At 36.8% G+C, this 26,510-nt stretch overlaps 1 protein-coding gene across 1 annotated transcript in view; it reads left to right on the forward strand.

Moving 5' to 3' along the window:
• LOC124712313 (anoctamin-4-like) overlaps positions 1-26,510 on the forward strand; it is a 262,318-nt gene that overhangs the window by 54,151 nt on the left and 181,657 nt on the right. Inside the window, exon 9 of the mRNA XM_047242606.1 lies at positions 18,042-18,208. Coding sequence (XP_047098562.1) covers positions 18,042-18,208 — 167 coding nt within the window. The remainder of the gene's footprint in view (positions 1-18,041; positions 18,209-26,510) is intronic.

A 26,510-nucleotide genomic window follows, 5' to 3' on the forward strand; every position in this document is an offset into this window, starting at 1 on the left:
TCAAAATTTAGTGAGAGTCCATTAGCAGAGAACCACTTAATAATTATCCGAAAGACATTATTTAAAATTTCCTCAGTTAAGTCTTGTCTGTTTTGTATAATTACTATACATGTATATCAGCAAAAAGAACTAGCTTTGCATCTTCTTAAATATAGAGTGGCAAGTCATTAATATATATTATCAATGCTTGATTCAAGACTAAACCCTTTGGAATACCATTCTTGACACTTCCCCAGTTAGAGGACTCTCCTGATTTTTGCAGACTATATGTACTGTTAATTTCAGCCTTCTGCATTTTTCAGCTAAAAATGAATTAAACTATTTGTGCACTGTCTCACTCATACCACAGTACCTTAGCTTATCTTGAAGAATTTCATGATTTAGTCGAAAGCCTTTGAAAGAGCACAAAAATCCCAATAGGTGATGTTCAGTTATTCAGAGCATTTAATATTTGGTTAGTGAAAACATGTACAGCATTTCATGCTGGAAAGCTTTTCTGAAAACCAACTTTTCATTTTGTTAGTACTTCGTATTTACAAATTTGTGCAGCTACTCTTGAATACATTACTTTTTCAAGATCTTTGAATAAAGCTGTCAGAAATGGGATTAGGCCATAGTTGTCAGCATCATACCTGTCCCCCTTTTAACGCAATGGTTTTAACAACAGGATGTTTCAGTCTTTCCATAAAAATACCCCGTTTCAGTGAGAATCATAATTATCTGCTGGGAAGAAGCTTTTACTACTCTGTTAGAACTGCCATTAATTCCATGCATGCTTTTACTTTTGAGTGAATTCATTATCTTCCTAAATTTCAGTAGAAGGGTTGGAATGAATTTCAGTTTTATCTAATAGCATAGATATTACCCCTTCCATACACAACCTTGCATTTTCTAATGACCAGCTGGATCCTATTTCTCTGCAACACCTAAGGAATGAGTAATCATCTAGTTATTATTAAAAGTATTTTCTACTTCTGACTTTTTCTTAACTTTGTCATCCTTTGCTATCAGTTGCCCTGTTTCCCTTTTAACAATGTTCCAAATTGTTTTAATTTATTTATCAAAGGTGCTAATCAGCAGTAGTTTTTATAGTGCTTGACTGTTTCTAGATCATAACTCCTTCTAGCTATAGGATATATTTTCCTTTTCTGTTCACAATACATTTTTATCCCTTTAGTAAGGAGTGGCTTTTTAGATGATTTCTTATGATTATGTTTCACTGTTATGTTAAGGAAACTGTTTTCAAATATACTCATAAAGGTATCATGAAATAGGTTAAATTTTAAATCAGCATGAGGTTCCCTGTACATCTCATCACAGTCTAACTGTTGCAAGCTTTCCCTAAAATATGCAGTTGTTAAATTGTTGATTCAGTGCACTATTTTGGAGGACTGTTTTGCATTAATGGATGTAGCTACATTATATACTGTAACTAGCTGTGCATCATGATCAGAAGGGCCATTCTTAACAGGAAAAGTTTTTATTTGATTAAATATATCTTTGTCTATAAAAAATATTATTAGTGTGCTGCTTTCCTGTACTACCCTAGTAGGAAAATCGATAACTGGTGTCAAATTGAGAGAACTAAGTAATACTTCAAGGCCATTATTTCTCTCAGGCTGTTTCAGAAAATCTACATTGAAATCCCCACAAACAATAATTTTCTCCTCTCTGGCTGACAGGTAGCACAGCAAAGGATCCAAGTTTTTCAGAAATAGCTGATTATTTTCCTAGTGGGGACCTATACACGTCTACAATTATAAAAGTACCAATATTTATGTTGCTGTACACAGCATTTTTTAGCTTCTAAATTTTTCACATTGTGATAAATTTTAACATATATGGAAATTTTAACATATATGTAAATTTTAACATATGGCAATTCCTCCTCTCTCCATAATGTCTCTACTTACATGTGCTGAAAGCTTATAGCTGCCCATGAAGTATTACAAACTTTATGCTCTATGATTTCAACTTCTTCTCACATACATTATGGAAGCTGCTATATAAAAAATTTTTTTATGAATAATAAGTACAAGTTAATTTATCACAGAACTCAAAAAGTGCATCAATTGTAATGTATCGCTGCTATACATATGTCAAGAATACAGCTGCAAAGAAGGAACATTAAGTTTGATACTTCTGCTTAAGCAATATGGAGAAGAAAAGTTCATTATTTCAAAATCTAGACAATATGGTCAAGAAAGAAGAGATACAACATCCTGTCCATAAAAGATGTCGGAATAATTTTCCTCATGCACAAAAAAAAATTGTTGCACAAGGACTTCGTAAGAAAATTCAAGAAACTGTACACACCTTTAATGAAAGACATGGATTCCAAAAAATGACTCTGGAATCAACTGTAATGAATTTTGCAACATACATCTAACTTTCTGAGGGCAGTCACACCATTGTATCATCACCATTACCACTATACTGTATAAATTACAGTACAGTGGTGCCTGTGCACCACAGGGCCTGTATAAAATTATAATTTTTACCTTTTATTTGAATCCCACAAGAGTTTTGACCTTGTAAAGACAGAAGTATTAACATTGTGAGAATAAAATTTTGCAGAATTGTTAGAAGGTAAATATAGTAATGCGCTTATTTGCTATTTCAAGAGAAAACTTTCTGATGTATGTAAATGTAATATATTCATGTGATAGTGATAAGAAGAATCCCAGAAAAGACCTATAATTAAATAATATAATAATCAAAATAGGTGTAAGTACTACAGGCAATGACACTTATGAACATAGTCATGTTTAGAATATGGGAATAAAAATTCAGTTGATAATATCAACTGAGTCATACCTGACACATTTATATCCACCTCTACAACTCTTTTGGAAGCCTATTCTTAATACTTTTACTAAAATAGTTTTTCTTTCTTTTGTACAGATAATTTCACTTATTAGAATAGTGTATTACATGTAGTGGGAGATGCATAGCCATTTGTATTGGTTTTACATACCAGCTGTAGATAGAAACCATCCTGTCAGCAGACTACTCATGTACACTGTAATAAATAGTATCTCGTAGTAGATATAGGCATCACTGATAGAATTTGACTATGGATGTGAATAATATTACTGAAAAACCAGATGAAATAACACAGTTTGGTGCAGTTAAAGTAGCAGCAATTTTTTTAATGAATCACTAATGGAAGCTTCAGTGACACAAGAAAGCACTGACAGCAGGACAAATGATAATCATGTTTTAAACTCAGTACAAATAATAAACAATGATTTGTCAAAAATAGATCATACAATGATAACTTAAATAAATGACTGCCTGGATCGGTGCCCACATATCCATCCTTGCACAGTTGTTTTTGATTTACTTTAGTCAAATATCTTTCTTAGTCTGCAAATAGTGGAATAGGAAATTCCCATTGAAAAAGAACAACAGAAAAGAGTATGGAATTCTTTCTTTCCAACGTCTGCGGAGTTGTGGGAGGGATCAGGGAGGGAGGGGAGGGGGGGGTCGTGGCAGTCTTAACCTACAATATCTAGAGCAGTTTAAACAAATATTGTCTAAGCAGTTCAAACGAATGTCAAGTAGCTTTGATCAGAAATTTTTGAATTTAAAAACAGAATTTTCCAGTTAAAAAATAGAATTTTCTAGTTTTGAGCAGAAGTTGCAACACAAGAGCAATGAAAAATTTTTGAAACTTTTAATTGAACAGAGGAATAACACTCACTGGTTAGATGAGCTTACCTTAAAACAAAATATTTTGCAGATAGGACATGATAGCTGAGGAAAGGTGTTATCTGTGGTGAAAACTAGCATGTTGGATTTTTTCAGCCCATATGATGACTCACCAAATCAAGTACATAAAATATCAGAGAATATGAGATTTCTTAAATTACAACAGAAACACATCAGTAATGACACACAAAAATAATATAGTTGTACTGAATTTGGGTAATTTGACAGTGATACTACAGTTGCAGAGAAGGTGATAGAGCAATATCACACTCATTTTGTGGAAGTGGAAAGGATAGTAATTGAGATGGAGGATAAGATTCTTAACAAACTTGATACTGATTTAAAGAATGCTATTCAACAAATACATAATGAAATAGGCATGGGATGCTTGGGTTCCAATGAACCATTTGTCATTAATAACAAAAGGATGAATGGTAAAACAGCAAATAAATAAAACAAGAGATTTTCACTTAGTATTATGCATAATGCAAGTGAAGGACAGTATGGGGCATATGAGCAGTAACTATACCACATAAACATGACAGTACACACTGCTAGTAGATGATCTAGATTGATAAAGGCCTACTGAAACATAGCTGAAACATAGTTCCATGTATTTTGTACAGAGACAAAGAAGGTACATTCCATAGTATTCATTAGATCTTTTTGAGATATTCTACTAAATATTAGAATGAACAGCAGAAGATTCACTATGTAATAGGATATGCGTAAGAGGTTGCTTTGCTGTGGGCTGCGGATATAGCTAAGCATTATGAAACCTATGGTCAATTTCCGCAGGCTTTTCTTGCTAAGTTTTGGTCATCTGGAGTACAAGAATGACCCACCCAGAACCATTTAATAATAAGTAAATGGGACTAAGGAAGGATTTGGAAAAATATTAGAATACGACTCGTTATTGGTGCAAAACCTATTTCACATTTAGATGTTCAAAAAATTTAAAGGGTAGATTACCTCTACACATAAAGGAGAAATTAGTCTCTCTATCACAAAATGATTTAGAGTATTTTTCTGTCTGCGGTTGATGCCATTGACCTCATTTATAAAGGGGAATGTATGCAAACAAGAAACACAGGTCAACACTAGTTTTCATAGTAGTGCTATGGCAGGTCATAGCCATAATACTAACCACCAACAAGGGTTGCTACAGCCAGTAACACTAGACAATAGACTCAATAGCCATAATTTTAAAGCAAATGGAAACACGCAGAAAAGAGGATGGAATAGATATGAACCTGGTGCCCACAACATGTAAGGTAATGGTAATAACCGAAACAGACAAAATTGATATAGTACAGCCTATAATGAGGATCTACACAGTAGCAGTGACTATCATGGAAACTCAAACAGTCACATGAACCCTGACTCAGGTAATAGCATTAAACAAGGAGAATCAACATTCCACAGTAATCAAAACAATAATTGGCGTTCTCACAAACATTGAATTCAAATAGTTGAGGTGGTTAATAGCAATGAGATTATTCTGATGCCATCACAGAAAATGCTAGCCTGCCAGATCCTCTGGATTTAAAGGGGGTGCAGTCAGTGACCATTCATGTTTTGAGGTATGATGAGGAACATGATTTAAGAGAGGAGTTACGTTCCTATGAGACAAAGAAGAATGAAGAGGAAGTGGTACAAGTAATAATATGCACAAATGTAGGCAATGTACCAGAACATAAAATTCTGGATACAGGTGCATGTTTAAACATTTTGTACAAGTGTTTGATTGACATAATAACAAAGGATGTGCATGTACAAACTTTCCTTACATAGAACTGCAAAACATCGACAGCCATAGGAAACAAGACACAAAAAGTCAAGCTGCAAGCATGCACTTCTATTACCTTATAATACTATGATCAAATGCAATTTTCTTCTGGTCCAGAAATTAATATAAATTGTATTCAAGTGATTGAGGTTCTGAGACAGTTTAAGGGAAACCACGATGTGGGTTTTGATAAATGCTGCTTGCAGGTGGACAAAGAGATTATATCAATTAATCTGGTCACAATGAAGGAAAATGATTTCAAAATAGCAATAAAATAAATTTTCTTCTGATCTATCCTGAAATATTTTTAGTAAATGAGCAATACAGTGTGGAGGGATTGGATATCCTGGTACCACATGTTATCAGTGAAAAGGTTGGAGAGTCTAGTTATTTAAAGAAGGCAGAAAGAAATCAGCCATGTAAAATACTCATACATTAAGAACAGGTGTTAAAAAAACAGGTATCATAAAAATTATAGTTACAAAATGGATCTATATTCACATTAAAAATTTCTGTCATAATTATTAACCAATCCCTTGGACAAAGAAAGAGGCGGTGAATAAGGAAATAGAAGGAATGTTAAGTTGGCAAGTGACAGAACCTTCAAATTCTCCATATTGTAGCCCACTTTTGGATATCAGTAAGGCAACTGGTACTATTCGATTAGTATTTGATGTGTGATCCATTAATAAAATCATTGTTCCTATATGGACAAAATCTGAAAATATCAATGATCAACCGTTAAAATTTCATGGTGTTAAGTATTTAACTCCTGGGATCTGTGCAATTCATACTGGCAGGTGTTATTGGATCCAAAACATAGTAAATACATTGCATTTGTATGTTCTGACCGTATTACCATTTTTGTGTATTCCTTTTTGTTCTCGGTGTTAGTGTGGATGTCTTTATAGCAGCATTGGATGCTGTATTGAGACCAGTGCTGCATAACAGAATCACCCTGTATGTTGATGATATATTGATCACAATGAGCTCGGAACATTTAGATTTGTTAGAGGAGGTACTTAAGAAATTTCTTGTATGTGGCATTGTGGTTAATTTACAAAAGTTCAAATTTGGAAGAGAAAAAATAAAATTATTGGGTCACATTATCTCTCCCACAGGTATTTAACCAGATCCTGGGAAAATTTGGGGCTATCAAACACTTTTCTACACTACAGAACAGAAAACAGTTAAAGGCTTTTTAAGACTGATTTCATTCTTTAGGTTGTTTGTACCTAACAGTTGCTAAATAGTGAGCCACTCCTGAACCTGTTAAGAAAAAATAATACATGGTTATGGACTGAAGATGGCCAAAGATACTGCCAGGCCATAGACAAAACAAATGGAAATATTTTACACCATACAAACACGACACAAGATTTTTGTTTAAGCATAGATGAATTGTTTCAGGGACTCGGTGCTTGTTTCAAATTAGAGAGATAGCTGGAAAGAGCATGAGCTTTGTAATTAATTTTGCTAGCTGAATATTCACTGAGTGTGACAGATCATACTCAGCTACTGAACTCAAAGTATTAGCCATAGTGCAAATACTATTGTGACCACCAACCTTTATCTCTTTTGTTGACTTGCAAGGTGTAACACAAGTGAATTGCTCATTGGTTGTAATTTTTGCATGAATTCAGTTTTCAAATAATACAAATAAAACAGGAACAAAACATTGTAGCTGATGCATTTTGTAAGTCTACAAGGATTAAATGATTTTACAGAACTAAATGAACAGACCTCAGACTTTAGAATTATATTAATACAAGACGAAAATTGTAGACTCTAGTATTGTAGAACTAAATGATCAGATCTCAGATTTTTGAATTTTATTAATACAAGATGAAAATTGTGGACCCTGTTACTTAAAACTGTGCCAAGAAATGGGCAATTTACAAGAAAAGGATCTGAAGTGGAGAAAGGTAAAGGAGATACTGAATAATGAGGAAGATGGAAGTCTAGGGTAAGTATTACATAATGTGCAAAGGTGTGCTATTTTATTGGCAAATGCTGGAACTGAACTTTTGGTACATCTGTGTAACTGAAGATTATGCAGCTGATTTTATTTTGGGTTTACATACAAATGACCGAGATGTGATGAAATTAGAAACAAATTTTTAATCACTTCAAGAAAGAAGCCCTAGTGGGTACCAGTCTTCAGGAACTGGAAAGAAAGCCCTTTGCAAGTCTGACAGCTAGCCAACCAATGTTCAAAAACAAGTTAAAAGAATTTCTGAATGACAACTCCTAATCAGTAGATGAATTTTTAGATACATTCCACATCATTACGAAATGTCATATTCATGATCTGTGGAACAAGTATTAATATATGTATTTATGTATTGGTTCTGTGAAAGGTGCATCACACATTGGAAGACTATGAAATAAGGTGACAATAGTGAATTCGCATAACATTTAAATACATTCCTGCTTTGTTCACCAGCAAAATTGACAAGGATGTGGTTGGCAGAGATGAAGATTCACAGAACATCTGTGCATTGCAGGATGAAGAAAAACGTTACTGTTCATCTTGATGCAGCAGCATCAGTGATTTGAAACATCATATTGTTCTTGTGAACAATTACTTGCAGCTTTTTCAACATCTTGATGAAAGACAATGCCCATTAGTATGAAGACATTAACCAACACCTGTGCGAGCAGGTGCATATGGCATTGAATCCAGTTCTGTGCCCAGAATGCACTGAGAAAGTTTGAAATATGTAAGAAGTATGTAAGAACATATGTTTCTGTCTTATTCCATTCTTATATTTATCTTTTTCTGTTAAATACAATTCCTGATAGCACTAATGAACCGATATGGGTTCTTGTTTGCCTTTCATGCTGCTTCTTGTTTCAATATAATAACATTAAACATTTCCAATTGTGGCTTAAAAATGCAAGTAAGTCTTTGTTCTCATTGAATTTGATCTATGCGGTAGAGATATGGAAAATCAACAACAAAAACCAGCCAAAAGCATTACTAACACTGGAGAAAAAAAGCTGTCATAATTACTTATGATGCCAAACCTGGAGAACCACATTGAAACTTGTTTTCAAGATTGGGTGTGCTTATCGTTATAAATATATATGTACTGAAAATAGTACTGCATGCAGAAGCAATGGATCCAAACTTAAGCTGAGACTTGTACACCAGTACAGTAGTAAACAAAAATCAAAATACAATGCAAATAGCTGCAGAATGGCATTGTGTGAAAAAATGCACTTCATGCTGGATGCACTTCATGCTGGGCTCAAGCTTTAGACAGTGGCCTACCTAATAATCACACAGACCTTTCTATCACCAAATAAAAACATCATCTTAAAATAATACATTTTATTCTCTGCGTGGGTCCTTCATCTTCATGAAAAATAAACAGAAATGTTATTGTCTGTCAGTATTTCAGGCTCACAGTATTATGTTACTAACAAGCATTTAATGAACAATTCTGAAGCAGCTTCTTACATATTGACAAATTAAAATGTAAAATTTATTGTTATATTCCAAACTTTGGTTTATGAATTGTAAACAACAATACTCTGATGTATTCAGAAGAATAACTTGTGTCCTAAAACTGTGTTGTTCTAGAGATTGGATGGATTTGGAAGGGAGGAGGAAGGGGGTTTATGTCCCACCCTGGAAAAGATAGTAGAGCACATTAATAAGCCGTATGCCAACATTGTTTCCAAATTGAAAAGTAAAAGTAGATTTTGAAGCAGAATATAACACAGCAAATGGAAATAATAATGTTTACAAAATGTAATGACTACAGAGAAAAATAGAGAAATTAGTGGAGGAGAAGGATAAAAAATAAATTAATTAATTAAAATAAATCAGAACAGCACAAACATCTATGGAAGAAGTGTGAAAGTGTGCAGACATTGAAGTAATTCTGGTTGAGCCAAGAGGGATGATAAGATGAGAGAACATGTTGGAGAAAAAGTTCCCATTTCTAACATTCAGGGATATAGGTTCTTGGTCACAGAGCCCAAATGGCCTTTGTCGTATAATGGAAACTCAGGAAAGTCTGACTCATTCCACATCATTACTATTTATCGTGCAACATGAAGCTAATCAACTAACTAACTGTGGCAAACCCTGAAATGACATTATCTCTCCCTCATATCCTCCCCACATCATCTGTTGTCATATTCCATTTCCCTTTCAATCTGTGCAACATCCTCAGAAACATTATTTCCTCTGTATCTACTGTAAAATCTACCCATTACTGCTCTCCCCCTTACATCCTTCTAAAGCTACCCAATGGAGAAATGGATTGAATCAAAAGCTATCACATATGAAACTACGCATATCCTTACCCGGGTGAGATATTGCTACTGCATGGCTTTCTACATGTGTATGACCACCACCAACCTAGAATAGCTTACAGATGAATGGATGCAGATGGTTTGTTCGCATTGGAAATGTTCAGTTCTTAGTCAATGAGCAAGACTCAAACTACCTGAGTACCTGGAATATCAAATGAACCATTTGGATCTTCCCAGCAACTATTAGTTCTTCTAAACTCTGACCAGTCTATGTTGCTGTCAGCTGTAGATGCTCTGTTGATGTCAAACAAAAATTTATCAATATTCTCTACAGTTTGCTTCTTTACGATCAGAAATTCCTTGACAATCTGCTACTTGTAATGTATATGACTTACAGACACCATTTTGAAACAGAGCTGCAGCTGTGAACCATGTTACCTTTTGGAGGGAACGAAGATTTGATGTGTGCACTCAGGAAATTTTAAAAGAAAATCATACTTAATGTTTTGCATAGGCAACATTGTTGTTGAAGGAGAACAAAATGTGGTGCATTACTTTCTGAGCAATGCTCATAAATCTTTTCCTAGCTTGTGATTCATCACTGCTGGCTGCTCAACAAAGAGCAAGTGACTTCAGTACAGCAACTGAGTCAACTTATGCTGTTGGCATCCCCTTGTTCACTTTGTTTGACAGTACTGAATAAGAAACCAGTGTCTTTTTAAATTAATAAATTTCTAATCTGCTGAGAAGAGAAGCTTATGAAAATAAGCTGTTGAGATGGATGTTAACCAATCAGAGTGTATGTTGGAAGACAGGCTCTTTGTGTTTTATGTATCAATACAGTATCAACAAGGGTATGTACCACATCACTATTGTTATTCACCATGCCATAAAAATTCTTATTTTCATGTTGTGCATTCAGCTTGAGATAATTCCTGAAGAAAGAAGAATACTGATCAACAATTATGCAAAACTGACTGACCTTAAGCATATTGAAGACAGACTGCTTTCACTTCCCTGTGTGATATGGCCCAGTCAACAGCAAAATAGTCTTGTTATAGAACATTTAATGGCAGCCATACCAGTATCTAGCTCCAGAAAAGAGTCCACATCAATTTACCAAATGTTTCTGTATGCGGGAATGAGATTCAACCTTAACTGAAACTATTAATACAACTGCAGACCCTAATTATGTTGGACAAAAGATAAACTCTTTGATATTTGCAGTAAAATATGTTTACAAATGTAGTGCCCAAACTAATGAAGGGAACTATTCCAATTATCTTCTGAAGTCACTTTATCTTATAATTGTAACAGACTGTCACTCACAAGCTATATAGGTAAAATTCTTGTATGTGAATAACTGTGTAATGTAGCTTCTAGAAATCGAAGAATCTATCAACAATTTTTGTCTAGAATATTACCACACCTTTTTGATAATGCTAGGATGTTATGCTGTATGGCTTACCAATATATCCATCACAATAATGATCAAATTATTCAGTTTTAGAGGGAAAAATATCTACTTTGAATTTGAAGGAAACATTCTTTATGTGCTTCTTTTGTGCTTTTTCTTTTTCGCAAAGAAGAATGAGTGATTAAAACCACAACACACAGTGCAAAGCACTTGTTCTAGAAAGTAATGAAAGAAACATTCTTTGTGTGATGTGGTCAGTGGCTAAGAAAGAATCTTTTGAAATTCAGCCACTAATGATGCAAAACTGGGGTTCAAAGTTTTTTTGCTGAATCAATGCCCACCCTAAACAATTGTTCTTGAAGGCATGAAGTTTGGTGGAATATTTATTAATTATTGTAAGCTTCCGAAAGTATTTTGTGAACATCACCAGTTCATAGGTGGAAACGGGTATTAACAGAGTTTAGAGATGCTATGGTGTGCAGTGTAAGAATCAGTTATAGACCATTACTTCTAGAGTCACAATATTTAGATGAAACATTCTTTATGTGATTTAGAGACCTGATAAGAAAGAATTTTTTTTTAATTCAACTCCTAAGATGTCCCCAAGTTTTTTGATGATTGGCATATAAAATTAGTTCTAGAAATATAAAATTTGGTGGGAATATTTACTATTTATCATGAGCTGCTATTGGGAAACTTGAGCTTGTTGCTGGCTGACATGGGTTTTTATTTAATTTTAGGAAATGTGATGTGGCACAATTTAAGAATCAGTGCTTACCCAAAACTGTTGTTCCTAGAGATAAGAGATTTAGAGAAAAGATTCTTTGTGTGATGTAGGCATTTTTTAAGAAAGGATGTGATGTTTCAGCATTTCCCAGGAAAACTGATGTTTTACATGTTTCTGTGTTACAAAGTGGCTGTAATCACAAAAACTTGAAACCAAAGAATAAACTTTACCAAATTAGAACCCTAAGGATGGAAAAATGGGATTCAAAATTTTGGTGATGAATCAGTGTCTGGTGTAAACTATCAGTCCTAGGAACATCTAATTTTTATGGAGCATTATAAGAAAATACACTCAATATTTGACAACTAGGGGGAGAACTGCTTTTCAGTGTTTTATGAGAGGACACAGCACATCTCCAGTTTGTAATTTGATGTCCTACCTAACCATTGGTTTTAGGACCATGAAATATGGAGGAAGCTTTTTTTATACCTGTAGGCACTCACTAATAAAGCACTTATGAAAATTTAATTTGTAAGGTGATAATTGTAATGCTTATTAAAAATACCCTTCCACCACTTGCCCACAGTTAACTAACTGGCAATGGTGGGTGCGTTGTGATACCTCAGACTTAAGAAGTTACATACCAACAAACTTAAACAATGGGAAATGATTTAAAAAAAGATGATTATCATTGTGTGGCAGCAGTTTATTTCATTACTTAATTGGAAAATGCAATTTGTCAGAGTTTGTATGGGAACTGTACTTGGAAATTACTGTAAATAATTCTTTAAAATTTAATGCCAGAGCATCACTAATGTATGTGAAGACTGGAGTATTGAATAAATGAGGTGTTCAGTGAACTTTGTGAATATTATCCTTTTCAGTACAAGCAGGAAATTGTAATCCAAAAAGTCACATAATGATTCATAGAATATATATGGGTCTTCAAATTTAGCTTTCTTCTGATTTCTATTGGAAATGGAACTCCTTCACAATCCCATCTGGACCTTTCCCCTGCAACACTAGTGTCTTTGAATTTTTCTGGTGGAATTTGTCCTCCTCAAGATATGTTGTTGTTGTTGTGGTCTTCAGTCCTGAGGCTGGTTTGATGCAGCTCTCCATTCTAATCTATCCTGTGCAAGCTCCTTCGTCTCCCAGTACCTACTGCAACCTACATCCTTCTGAATCTGCTTAGTGTATTCATCTCTTGGTCTCCCTCTATGATTTTTACCCTCCACGCTGCCCTCCAATGCTAAATTTGTGATCTTTTGATGCCTCAGGACATGTCCTACCAACCGATCTCTTCTTCTAGTCAAGTTGTGCCACAAAACTTCTCTTCTCCCCAACCCTATTCAATACCCCCTCATTAGTTACGTGATCTACCTACCTAACCTTCAACATTCTTCTGTAGCACCACATTTTGAAAGCTTCTATTATCTTCTTGTCCAAACTATTTATTGTCCATGTTTCACTTCCATACATGGCTACACTCCATACAAATACTTTCAGAAACGACTTCCTGACACTTAAATCTATACTTGATGTTAACAAGTTCCTCTTCTTCAGAAACGCTTTCCTTGCCATTGCCAGTCTATATTTTATATCCTCTCTACTTCAACCACCATCAGTTATATTGCTCCCCAAATAGCTAAACTCCTTTACTACTTTAAGTGTCTCATTTCCTAATCTAATTCCCTCAGCATCACCTGACTTAATTCGACTACATTCCATTATCCTCATTTTGCTTTTCTTGATGTTCATCTTATATCCTCCTTACAAGACACTGTCCATACCGTTCAACTGCTCTTCCAAGTCCTCTGCTGTCTCTGACAGAATTACAATGTCATCAGCGAACATCATCGTTTTTATTTCTTCTCCCTGGATTTTAATACCTACTCCGAATTTTTCTTTTGTTTCCTTTACTGCTTGCTCAATATACAGATTGAATAACATCGGGGGTAGACTACAACACTGTCTCACTCTCTTCCCAACCACTGCTTCTCTTTCATACCCCTCGACTCTTATAACTGCCATCTGGTTTCTGTACAAATTGTAAATAGCCTTTTGCTCCCTGAATTTTACCCCTGCCACCTTCAGAATTTGAAAGAGAGTGTTCCAATCAACATTGTCAAAAGCTTTCTCTAAATGTGATTTGAGACTTTCTCGGTGTATTCCATTCGTGAAATCTTCTCGGGTGATCAGCCGAGTAAAGGCGTCGTCTTCTCGCAACGTTTCGAAGGGTTTCGTACCCATCATCTTCCAAGTCCTTTGCTGTCTCTGACAGAATTACAATGTCATCAGCGAACATCATCGTTTTTATTTCTTCTCCCTGGATTTTAATACCTACTCCGAATTTTTCTTTTGTTTCCTTTACTGCTTGCTCAATATACAGATTGAATAACATCGGGGGTAGACTACAACACTGTCTCACTCTCTTCCCAACCACTGCTTCTCTTTCATACCCCTCGACTCTTATAACTGCCATCTGGTTTCTGTACAAATTGTAAATAGCCTTTTGCTCCCTGAATTTTACCCCTGCCACCTTCAGAATTTGAAAGAGAGTGTTCCAATCAACATTGTCAAAAGCTTTCTCTAAATGTGATTTGAGACTTTCTCGGTGTATTCCATTCGTGAAATCTTCTCGGGTGATCAGCCGAGTAAAGGCGTCGTCTTCTCGCAACGTTTCGAAGGGTTTCGTACCCATCATCTTCCAAGTCCTTTGCTGTCTCTGACAGAATTACAATGTCATCAGCGAACATCATCGTTTTTATTTCTTCTCCCTGGATTTTAATACCTACTCCAAATTTTTCTTTTGTTTCCTTTACTGCTTGCTCAATATACAGATTGAATAACATCGGGGGTAGACTACAACACTGTCTCACTCTCTTCCCAACCACTGCTTCTCTTTCATACCCCTCGACTCTTATAACTGCCATCTGGTTTCTGTACAAATTGTAAATAGCCTTTTGCTCCCTGAATTTTACCCCTGCCACCTTCAGAATTTGAAAGAGAGTATTCCAATCAACATTGTCAAAAGCTTTCTCTAAATGTGATTTGAGACTTTCTCGGCATATTCCATTCGTGAAATCTTCTCGGGTGATCAGCCGAGTAAAGGCGTCGTCTTCTCGCAACGTTTCGAAGGGTTTCGTACCCATCATCTTCCAAGTCCTTTGCTGTCTCTGACAGAATTACAATGTCATCAGCGAACATCATCGTTTTTATTTCTTCTCCCTGGATTTTAATACCTACTCCGAATTTTTCTTTTGTTTCCTTTACTGCTTGCTCAATATACAGATTGAATAACATTGCTTGAAGATGATGGGTACGAAACCCTTTGAAACGTTGCGAGAAGACGACGCCTTTACTCGGCTGATCACCCGAGAAGATTTCACGGAAGCTTTCTCTAAGTCTTCAAATGCTAGAAACGTAGGTTTGCCTTTCCTTAATCTTTCGTCTAAGATAAGTCGTAGGGTCAGTATTGCCTCACATGTTCCAACATTTCTATGGAATCTAAACTGATCTTCCCCGAGGTCGGCTTCTACCAGTTTTTCCATTCGTCTGCAAATAATTCGCGTTAGTATTTTGCAGCTGTGACTTATTAAACTGATAGTTCGGTAATTTTCACATCTGTCAGCACCTGGTTTCTTTGGGATTGGAATTATTATATTCTTCTTGAAGTCTAGGGTATTTCGCCTGTCTCGTACATCTTGCTCACCATATAGTAGAGTTTTGTCAGGGCTGGCTCTCCCAAGGCCGTCAGTAGTTCTAATGGAATGTTGTCTACTCCCGGGGCCTTGTTACGACTCAGGTCTTTCAGTGCTCTGTCAAACTCTTCACGCAGTATCATATCTCCCATTTCATCTTCATCTACACCCTCTTCCATTTCCATAATATTGTCCTCAAGTACATGGCCCTTGTATAGACCCTCTATCTACTCCTTCTACCTTTCTGTTTTCCCCTCTTTGCTTAGAACTGGGTTTCCATCTGAGCTCTTGATATTCATGCAAGTGGTTCTCCTTTCTCCAAAGTTCTCTTTAATTTTCCTGTAGGCAGTATCTATCTTACCCCTAGTGAGATAAGCCTCTACATCCTTACATTTGTCCTCTAGCCATGCCTGCTTAGCCATTTTGCACTTCCTGTCGATCTCATTTTTGAGACGTTTGTATTCCTTTTTGCCTGCTTCATTTACTGCATTTTTATATTTTCTCATTTCATCAATTAAATTCAATATTTCCTCTGTTACCCAAGGGTTTCTACTAGCCCTCGTCTTTTTACCCATTTGATCCTCTGCTGCCTTCACTATTTCATCCCTCAGAGCTACCCATTCTTCTTCTACTATATTTCTTTCCCCCATTCCTGTCAATTGTTCCCTTATGCTCTCCCTAATACACTGTACAACCTCTGGTTTAGTCAGTTTATCCATGTCCCATCTCCTTAAATTCCCACCAAAAAGTTTCTTCAGTTTTAATCTACAGTTCATAACCAATAGATTGTGGTCAGAGTCCACATCTACCCCTGGAAATGTCTTACAATTTAAAACCTGGTTCCTAAATCTCTGTCTTACCGTTATATAATCTATCTGATACCTTTCAGTATCTCCAGGGTTCTTCCATGTATACAACCTTCTTTCATGATTCTTAAACCAAGTATTAGCTATGATTAAGTTTTGCTCTGCGCAAAATTCTACCAGGTGGCTTCCTCTTTTTATTTCTTAGACCCAATCCATATTCACCTACTATGTTTCCTTCTCTCCCTTTTCCTACTGTCGAATTCCAGTCACCCATGACTATTAAATTTTCGTCTCCCTTCACTACCTGATTAATTTCTTTTATTTCTTCATACATTTCATCAATTTCTTCGTCATCTGCAGAGATAGTTGGCATATAAAGTTGTACTACTGTAGTAGGTGTGGGCTTCGTGTCTAACTTGGCCACAATAATGTGTTCACTATACTGTTTGTAGTAGCTTACCCATACTCCTATTTTTTTATTCATTATTAAACCTACTCCTGCATTACCCCTATTTGATTTTGTATTTATAACCCTGTATTCACCTGACCAAAAGTCTTGTTCCTCCTGCCACCAAACTTCGCTAATTCCCACTATATCTAAATTTAACCTATCGATTTCCCTTTTTAAATTTTCTAACCTACCTGCCCGATTAAGTGATCTGACATTCCACGCTCCGATCCGTAGAATGCCATTTTTCTTTCTCCTGTTAACAATGTCCTCTTGAGTAGTCCCCACCCGGAGATCTGAATGGGGAACTATTTTACCTCCGGAATATTTTACCCAAGAGGACTCCATCATTATTTAACCACACAGTAAGGCTGCATGCCCTCAAGAAAAATTACGGCTGTAGTTTCCCCTTGCTTTCAGCCATTCGTAGTACCAGAACAGCAAGGCCATTTTGGTTAGTGTTCTAAGGCCAGATCAGTCAATCATCCAGACTGTTGCCCCTGCAACTACTGAAAAGGCTGCTGCCCCTCTTCAGGAACCACACGTTTGTCTGGCCTCGGAACAGATACCCCTCCATTGTGGTTGCACCTATGGTATGGCTATCTGTATCGTTGAGGCACGCAAGCCTCCCCACCAGCGGCAAGGTCCATGGTTCATGGGGGGGGCCTAAGATATATTTCAGCCAAACAACCCTCTTGACCTCACTTTTCACAAGTTTTTATCCTTACACCCATGTCTGTGCCTTGTCAGTCCAATTTTCCTTCCCTTGTTCCCAGACAACCACTGTCATTCTCCTTCCTCCTTGTTAACTTCAAAGTTTCCCTTTCACCTTACTTTGACACTCTTGATCTTCTAATGTCCCTATGCAGTTTATTTTTAGTAAGCTCTATCATATACAACTCTATTACTTAGTCTGTGTACTAAACAGTTGTATTTTCTTATGTTTTTTCCACATTTGATCTAGGATTAGAAACTAACACAAAAATTATTTGTGTTTCTTTTCCCATGGTGCTTCATTAAAGTGAAACTGAAATTAAGTTTTCAAAATCAGCCACTAATACCACAAGAGACTAGCTTACTTATGTGTCATTGAAAGTATTTCATTGTTTTTGGAAGAGGCCTCAGAATGATAATTTTTATTAATTTTACATAATATTTTCTGTTCAGTCAGGAAATTTGTGATGAGAAAGGAGCAGGCAACAAGACAATGTGCTCAGCATGCAATAGGGCTTGTACCTACACACGACTTTATGAGTCCTGTCTATACAGTCGGGTCAGCTACGTTTTTGATTCTCCTGCAGCAGTTGCCTTTTCCATATTCATGGCCTTCTGGGGTAAGCTTTTATTACATTTAAAATTATAGATATCTCAGTTTGTAAATTAAGATAAGCATTAATCTACTGCAAGAAACTACTTCTTTTGGCAACATAGTCAACTGTAATTAGAGATAATGTACTATACTCCAGTTTGCTTTTGTCCTACAATATTACTTTTATTGCTAACCAGTTTTCGGCTACAAGGCCATCTTCAGACCTTGTAAGCCAAAAACCGGTTAACAATAAAAGTAATAGTGTAGAACAAAAGCAAACTGGTGCTTTTCATTTCTTATAATGTTGTTCTACCAAGAACCGATGGAAGGTTCTCTTAACACACTATACTCCATTGGAAATTAATATCTGACAGAAATGTCTGTAATCAGATTACCTTCGCACCAAAATACTGAATCCCATACTCAACACCAGGCTGTTGTTGTTGTTGTGGTCTTCTCTCCTGAGACTGGTTTGATGCAGCTCTCCATGCTAATCTATCCTGTGCAAGCTCCTTCATCTCCCAGTACCTACTGCAACCTACATCCTTCTGAATCTGCTTAGTGTATTCATCTCTGCTTAGTGTATTCATCTCTTGGTCTCCCTCTATGATTTTTACCCTCCACGCTGCCCTCCAATGCTAAATTTGTGATCTTTTGATGCCTCAGGACATGTCCTACCAACCGATCCCTTCTTCTAGTCAAGTTGTGCCACAAAACTTCTCTTCTCCCCAACCCTATTCAATACCCCCTCATTAGTTACGTGATCTACCTACCTAACCTTCAACATTCTTCTGTAGCACCACATTTTGAAAGCTTCTATTATCTTCTTGTCCAAACTATTTATTGTCCATGTTTCACTTCCATACATGGCTACACTCCATACAAATACTTTCAGAAACGACTTCCTGACACTGAAATCTGTACTCGATGTTAACAAGTTCCTCTTCTTCAGAAACGCTTTCCTTGCCATTGCCAGTCTATATTTTATATCCTCTCTACTTCGACCATCATCAGTTATTTTGCTCCCCAAATAGCTAAACTCCTTTACTACTTTAAGTGTCTCATTTCCTAATCTAATTCCCTCAGCATCACCTGACTTACCGTATTTACTCGAATCTAAGCTGCACTTTTTTTCCGGTTTTTGTAATCCAAAAAACCACCTGCGGCTTAGAATCGAGTGCAAAGTAGGCGGAAGGTCCGAAAAATGTTGGTAGGTGCCGCCACAACTAACTTCTGCCGTCAAATATACAGGGTGGTCAGAATGTGTGAAATGCTTGTAGGGATGTTACAGGGCAGGTTGTACTGAGACATAAATGTTATGAAAGAAATTCGATACGTTTCTCCGTTTCCGAGCTATTTAGCATAGAATTTAGCCAATCGGGGCGTCGCGCGCTCGCATTCAAGCGGCCTGCCAGGGGCGGTGTTGCCCAACGAGTGCTTTGACTCGTTAGCTGGATCTTGAATTTACGCGCACCACAATCTGATTGACTAACTTCAATGCTAAATAACTTGGAAACGCCGCAACGTATCGAATTTCTTTCTTAACATTTATGTCTCAGTACAACCTGCCCTGTAACATCCCTAAAATTATTTCACATATTTTCTGACCACCCTGTATGCGCTATACAGGCATGCTTTGCAGGCACAAAGATAAATACTGGCGCCAAAACCTCTGCGTCAGTAAATAAATTTAAAAAAAAAAAAGGTGGAAGACGAGCTTTTTTTCTCCGCTCCGAGTTTCGACCACTGCATTTTCATACATTATCCAACGAAGTAAATAAAAATTCCGTATTATCTTTGAATGTAGCAGCATTTCAATTTACTACGAAAATCCGACTGGCAAGACTGGGATGTTTGTCAATATGGCCAACTTTACGTTCTGAACTTTTTCCTACCTGTGAGAAGAGATGGTTGCTAATAGGAACTTTTATGAATTGTGAATCACATGCAGTATTGTCTTCACCATAAGAATAATACGAATATAAACGTTATGCCATGTATTCTTTCATGTTTTCTGCTGTCTCATTTAAATCCTGTCTGCCTAATAAACTACGAAACTAGAGTGAGACAACAGCAAACGCGGAAGAATATACATATCATGTCATGTTTATATTCGTATTATTCTTATGCCTAATAGTGCTACAGTCAGAAATGAAGCACGGCAATTGACTAGATTTTTAAATCTAAGATGACTAATTTCTGTGCAGAATGTAATGTACTAAAGAGGCGTCTGCAAAGATTTTCAAACAGAGAAAAATTTTCGCTAAACTCACATTCAGAACATCATCTATCATACGCAGTCTATTATTTGGTTTTTGTTGATCATTATCAAAGAAAGCAGCAGTGTAAGTAACAACAAATAGCAGTCTCTTGCCATCGTTTCGCTAATGAGACAATTCCTGTCTTTTTTTATTGTAAGCGGCGGAAGCGCGCACAAAAGAAAGCCTTGCCGCGAGCGGCGACAGGCCGTAAACACTCATTATCAGAATGCGACAAACAATGCACAGTACAGTAATGCATTTTCAGCTGAGTGACGTAAACACCTATAACAAAGAGAACGGCATTTATCAGATCAAAGAAAAATAAGCAATCAATTCAAACCAGACAAAGCATGTGGAAAAGGAAGGGTACCCGTATAAATACGGACGGAGCGCCTGACTCATAGCAATGGCTACCTGGTAAAGTTTAACTGCTGAGCTTATGACTCGAACCAAACTACTGTAGCTGTATCGTCATTCATTCGACCTAAATTGTCTCTCATATTACAATGGACCAACTTTGTTTCGATTTGGGGGTGCGGCCTAAAAATTTTCTCTCCCCTTGAATTTCGAGTCTCAAATTTCAGGTCCGGCTTAGATTCGGGAAAATATTTTTTCCTTGATTTCGAGTCTCATTTTTCCGGTGCGGCTTAGATTCAAGTGCGGCTTCGATTCGAGTAAATACGGTAATTCGACTACATTCCATTATCCTCATTTTGCTTTTGTTGATGTTCATCTTATATCCTCCTTACAAGACACTGTCCATTCCGTTCAACTGCTCTTCCAAGTCCTTTGCTGTCTCTGACAGAATTACAATGCCATCAGCGAACATCATCGTTTTTATTTCTTCTCCCTGGATTTTAATACCTACTCCGAATTTTTCTTTTGTTTCCTTTACTGCTTGCTCAATATACAGAATGAACAACATCGGGGAGAGGCTACAACCCTGTCTTACTCCCTTCCCAACCACTGCTTCCCTTTCATGTCCCTCAACTCTTATAACTGCCATCTGGTTTCTGTACAAACTGTAAATAGCCTTTTGCTCCCTGTATTTTACCCCACCACCTTCAGAATTTGAAGAGAGTATTCCATTCAACATTGTCAAAAGCTTTCTCAAGTCTACAAATGCTAGAAACGTAGGTTTGCCTTTCCTTAATCTTTCGTCTAAGATAAGTCGTAGGGTCAGTATTGCCTCACATGTTCCAACATTTCTATGGAATCCAAACTGATCTTCCCCGAGGTCGGCTTCTACCAGTTTTTCCATTCGTCTGCAAATAATTCGCGTTAGTATTTTGCAGCTGTGACTTATTAAACTGATAGTTCGGTAATTTTTACATCTGTCAGCACCTGCTTTCTTTGGGATTGGAATTATTATATTCTTCTTGAAGTCTGAGGGTATTTCGCCTGTCTCGTACATCTTGCTCACCATATAGTAGAGTTTTGTCAGGGCTGGCTCTCCCAAGGCCGTCAGTAGTTCTAATGGAATTTTGTCTACTCCCGGGGCCTTGTTACGACTCAGGTCTTTCAGTGCTCTGTCAAACTCTTCACGCAGTATCATATCTCCCATTTCATCTTCATCTACATCCTCTTCCATTTCCATAATATTGTCCTCAAGTACATGGCCCTTGTATAGACCCTCTATCTACTCCTTCTACCTTTCTGCTTTCCCCTCTTTGCTTAGAACTGTGTTTCAATCTGAGCTCTTGATATTCATGCAAGTGGTTCTCCTTTCTCCAAAGTTCTCTTTAATTTTCCTGTAGGCAGTATCTATCTTACCCCTAGTGAGATAAGCCTCTACATCCTTACATTTGTCCTCTAGCCATGCCTGATTAGCCATTTTGCGCTTCCTGTCGATCTCATTTTTGAGACGTTTGTATTCCTTTTTGCCTGCTTCATTTACTGCATTTTTATATTTTCTCGTTTCATCAATTAAATTCAATATTTCCTCTGTTACCCAAGGGTTTCTACTAGCCCTCGTCTTTTTACCCATTTGATCCTCTGCTGCCTTCACTATTTCATCCCTCAGAGCTACCCATTCTTCTTCCACTATATTTCTTTCCCCCATTCCTGTCAATTGTTCCCTTATACTGTCCCTGAAACTCTGTACAACCTCTGGTTTAGTCAGTTTATCCAGGTCCCATCTCCTTAACTTCCCACCAAACGTTTCTTCAGTTTCAATCTACAGTTCATAACCAATAGATTGTGGTCAGAGTCCACATCTACCCCTGGAAATGTCTTACAATTTAAAACCTGGTTCCTAAATCTCTGTCTTACCATTATATAATCTATCTGATACCTTTTAGAATCTCCAGGATTCTTCAATGTATACAACCTTCTGTTATGATTCTTGAACCAAGTATTAGCTATGATTAAGTTATGCTCTGTGCAAAATTTTACCAGACGGCTTCCTCTTCCATTTCTTAGCCTCAATCCATATTCACCTACTATGTTTCCTTCTCTCCCTTTTCCTACTGTTGAATTCCAGTCACCCATGACCATTAAACTTTCGTCTCCCTTCACTACCTGAATAATTTCTTTTATCTCATCATACATTTCTTCAATGTCTTCGTCATCTGCTGAGCTAGTTGGCATATAAACTTGTACTACTGTAGTAGGCATGGGCTTCGAGTCTATCTTGGCCACAATAATGCATTTACTATACTGTTTGTAGTAGCTTACCCATACTCCAATTTATTTTATTCATTATTAAACCTACTCCTGCATTACCCCTATTTGATTTTGTATTTATAACCCTGTATTCACCTGACCAGAAGTCTTGTTCCTCCTGCCACCGAACTTCACTAATTCCCACTATATCTAACTTTAACCTATCGATTTCCCTTTTTAAATTTTCTAACCTACCTGCCCGATTAAGTGATCTGACATTCCACGCTCCGATCCGTAGAATGCCAGTTTTCTTTCTCCTGATAACAATGTCCTCTTGAGTAGTCCCCACCCGGAGATCTGAATGGGGAACTATTTTACCTCCGGAATATTTTACCCAAGAGGACTCCATCATTATTTAACCATACAGTAAAGCTGCATGCCCTCGGGAACAATTACTGCTGTAGTTTCCCCTTGCTTTCAGCCGTTCGAGTACCACAACAGCAAGGCCGTTTTGGTTAGTGTTACAAAGCCAGATCAGTCAATCATCCAGACTGTTGCCCCTGCAACTACTGAAAAGGCTGCTGCCCCTCTTCAGGAACCACACGTTTGTCTGACCTCTCAACAGATACCCCTCCGTTGTGGTTGCACCTACGGTACGTCTATCTGTATCGTTGAGGCACGCAAGCCTCCCCACCAACAGCAAGGTCCATGGTTCATGGAGGGAGGCAACACCAGGCAGGAAATGTAGAATACAGGAGAAACTATTTCTGTTCTTGTCTTGCCGCTGTCTATAATATATTTTAGCTAAAAATGATGATTATTATTTGGCGCAATTATAGTAAAAAGAAACAATTCTAAAATCTCTGAGTAGTCCCTAGTTTCATACTTATTTATCTGCTTTGTGCACAATTCTTAATGATCTCTCTTATGAAATAAATATGTTATTGAATTTAGCTTGGTTGCTCTGTTCAGATTAGTGAAGAAAATGTCTGACTACTACATAAACTTTTTGTCAGATTACATGATCTATAATTAACACATATTGATGAAAATGTTCTTCTGTTGAGTGTCAGTATCTCCCCTTATGCTAAAACTCAAATCTGGTATTCTTAAAATATTTTGTATAGCATTCTACATGTCTGTATTTCACTACACCAGATTTTAATGCCTTAAGAATCTGATAATTGATCATAGATATCAAAGAAACATTAAGAATTTTGTGGATAACTTGAGATCTCATTTTGTCTATCCTACAGATAATGGATTGTCAGATTAAGATCCACAACTATTCACAGTGCATATCTTTGTAGCATAGATCAGAAACACTTAAAATGGTGAGGTCAACTAATTACAAAAAATGTAAGGGTTAGTAGAAAGGCTAAAAATGTTGATTTGGTCTGATGCTTACAATCAGCTTAATGCCAGGACTTCATTCAAGAAATTTTTTTCCATTTATGAAAATAGTTTTGCCAATAAAAAATGTAAGACAATGAAGAAATTAAAGAGATTTACAAGTAAGGATATTTCTCCAGACTGGAAATGGGATATTTACAAAGTAGACAGAATGAGTAAAATTGCAGAAATATTTACTCGAATCGAAGCCGCACTTGAATATAAGCCGCACCGGAAAAATGAGACTCGAAATCAAGGAAAAAATATTTTCCCGAATCTAAGCCGGACCTGAAATTTGAGACTCGAAATTCAAGGGGAGAGAAAATTTTTAGGCCACACCCCCAAATCAAAACAAAGTTGGTCCATTGTAATATGAGAGACAATTTAGGTCGAATGAATGACGATACAGCTACAGTAGTTTGGTTCGAGTCATAAGCTCAGCAGTTAAGCTTTACCAGGTAGCCATTGTTATGAGTCAGGCGCTCCGTCCGTATTTATACGGGTACCCTTCCTTTTCCACATGCTTTGTCTGGTTTGAATTGATTGCTTATTTTTCTTTGATCTGATAAATGCCGTTCTCTTTGTTATAGGTGTTTACGTCACTCAGCTGAAAATGCATTACTGTACTGTGCATTGTTTGTCGCATTCTGATAATGAGTGTTTACGGCCTGTCGCCGCTCGCGGCACGGCTTTCTTTTGTGCGCGCTTCCGCCGCTTACAATAAAAAAAGACAGGAATTGTCTCATTAGCAAAACCATGGCAAGAGACTGCTTTTTGTTGTTACTTACACTGCTGCTTTCTTTGATAATGATCAACAAAAACCAAATAATAGACTGCTGTGACCTGTTTTCAGTGTTTAAAAAAAATTATAGGAAAATGCACATCGTGTTTGAAATAAACATACCAGCTGATAAAATCAGAATCAAAGTGGAACATTGTTTCAATAAACAATGAGACATGTAAAAGAAGATGTTAAACATAGACCTGATGCAAGTATCATAAAAGACAGTTCACATGCATCATATATATTTATTAATTATTACTTTTTTTTAAAATTAGATGATAAACTTGGTGATAATATTCTATAAGAGGAAGCTACACAGTACACTTCCCAAGTGCTATTGAAAAAATTATGATACATTAAAATTTTCGATACTGGAAGCTGCACAGTACACTTCCCAAGTGCTATTCAGAAAATTGTGATACACTAAAATTTTCCATACCAGTCCCTTTCTACACAATTTCTTCAAGCCACTCCAAAACAAGTTGCCAATGTTTACATCACTTCTAAATCTTATCAAGATCTGACTGAATATTTTTACAGTTTCTTTCATGCAGTACTTCATTACAGACAACTGCATTAACTGCAAAAAGTATAAAATTACTATTGCTATTGCCTCCATGGTCATTAAAAAGATCATGAACAGCAAGGTTCCCAGCACTCTTCCCTGGGGTACAACCAAAGTTACCTCTACATGCTAAATGATACCTCTAGATGATAACCTGCTATGTTCTCCCTACCAAGATATCCTCAATCCAGTTTCAAAATTAGCTTGCTGCACTATATGATCATACTTTTGACACTAAGCGTAGGTGTGGTACTGAGTCAAATGCTTTTCAGAAATCAGGAAATACTGCATCTACCTGACCACCTTGATCCAAAGCTTTCAATATGTCAGGTGAAAAAAGTGTGAGTTGGGTTTCACTTGATGGGCTGAATGTTTTGGGCCGCTCCTATAATCAAAGTTTCTGCAAGCCCATTGTACAGGAGAGTGAGATCTCTGAGAACATTCACATTTTTGGTCATCTTGTGAACTCTAAAATGTCTGTGGTTCCTTTCTGTGGATTGAGCGGGCAATATGTAATGTCCTCAAGGTATGTATGGGATTCTTTGCATCTCTGGAAGTGGTATCACTTTCAACTGATGACCTGATGAAACATGTATAAATGCGTATGAAGCTGTTGATGTGTTATGTTTATGTGATGATATATATGATGTATACTGTTGTAGATCAATGTTTTCTGAATCCTTGCTGGTTGGTATGGAGGAGGTCATTCTGTTTGAAGTAC

The sequence above is a fragment of the Schistocerca piceifrons genome, chromosome 8, assembly GCF_021461385.2.
Source record: "Schistocerca piceifrons isolate TAMUIC-IGC-003096 chromosome 8, iqSchPice1.1, whole genome shotgun sequence".
NCBI lineage: Eukaryota > Metazoa > Arthropoda > Insecta > Orthoptera > Acrididae > Schistocerca > Schistocerca piceifrons.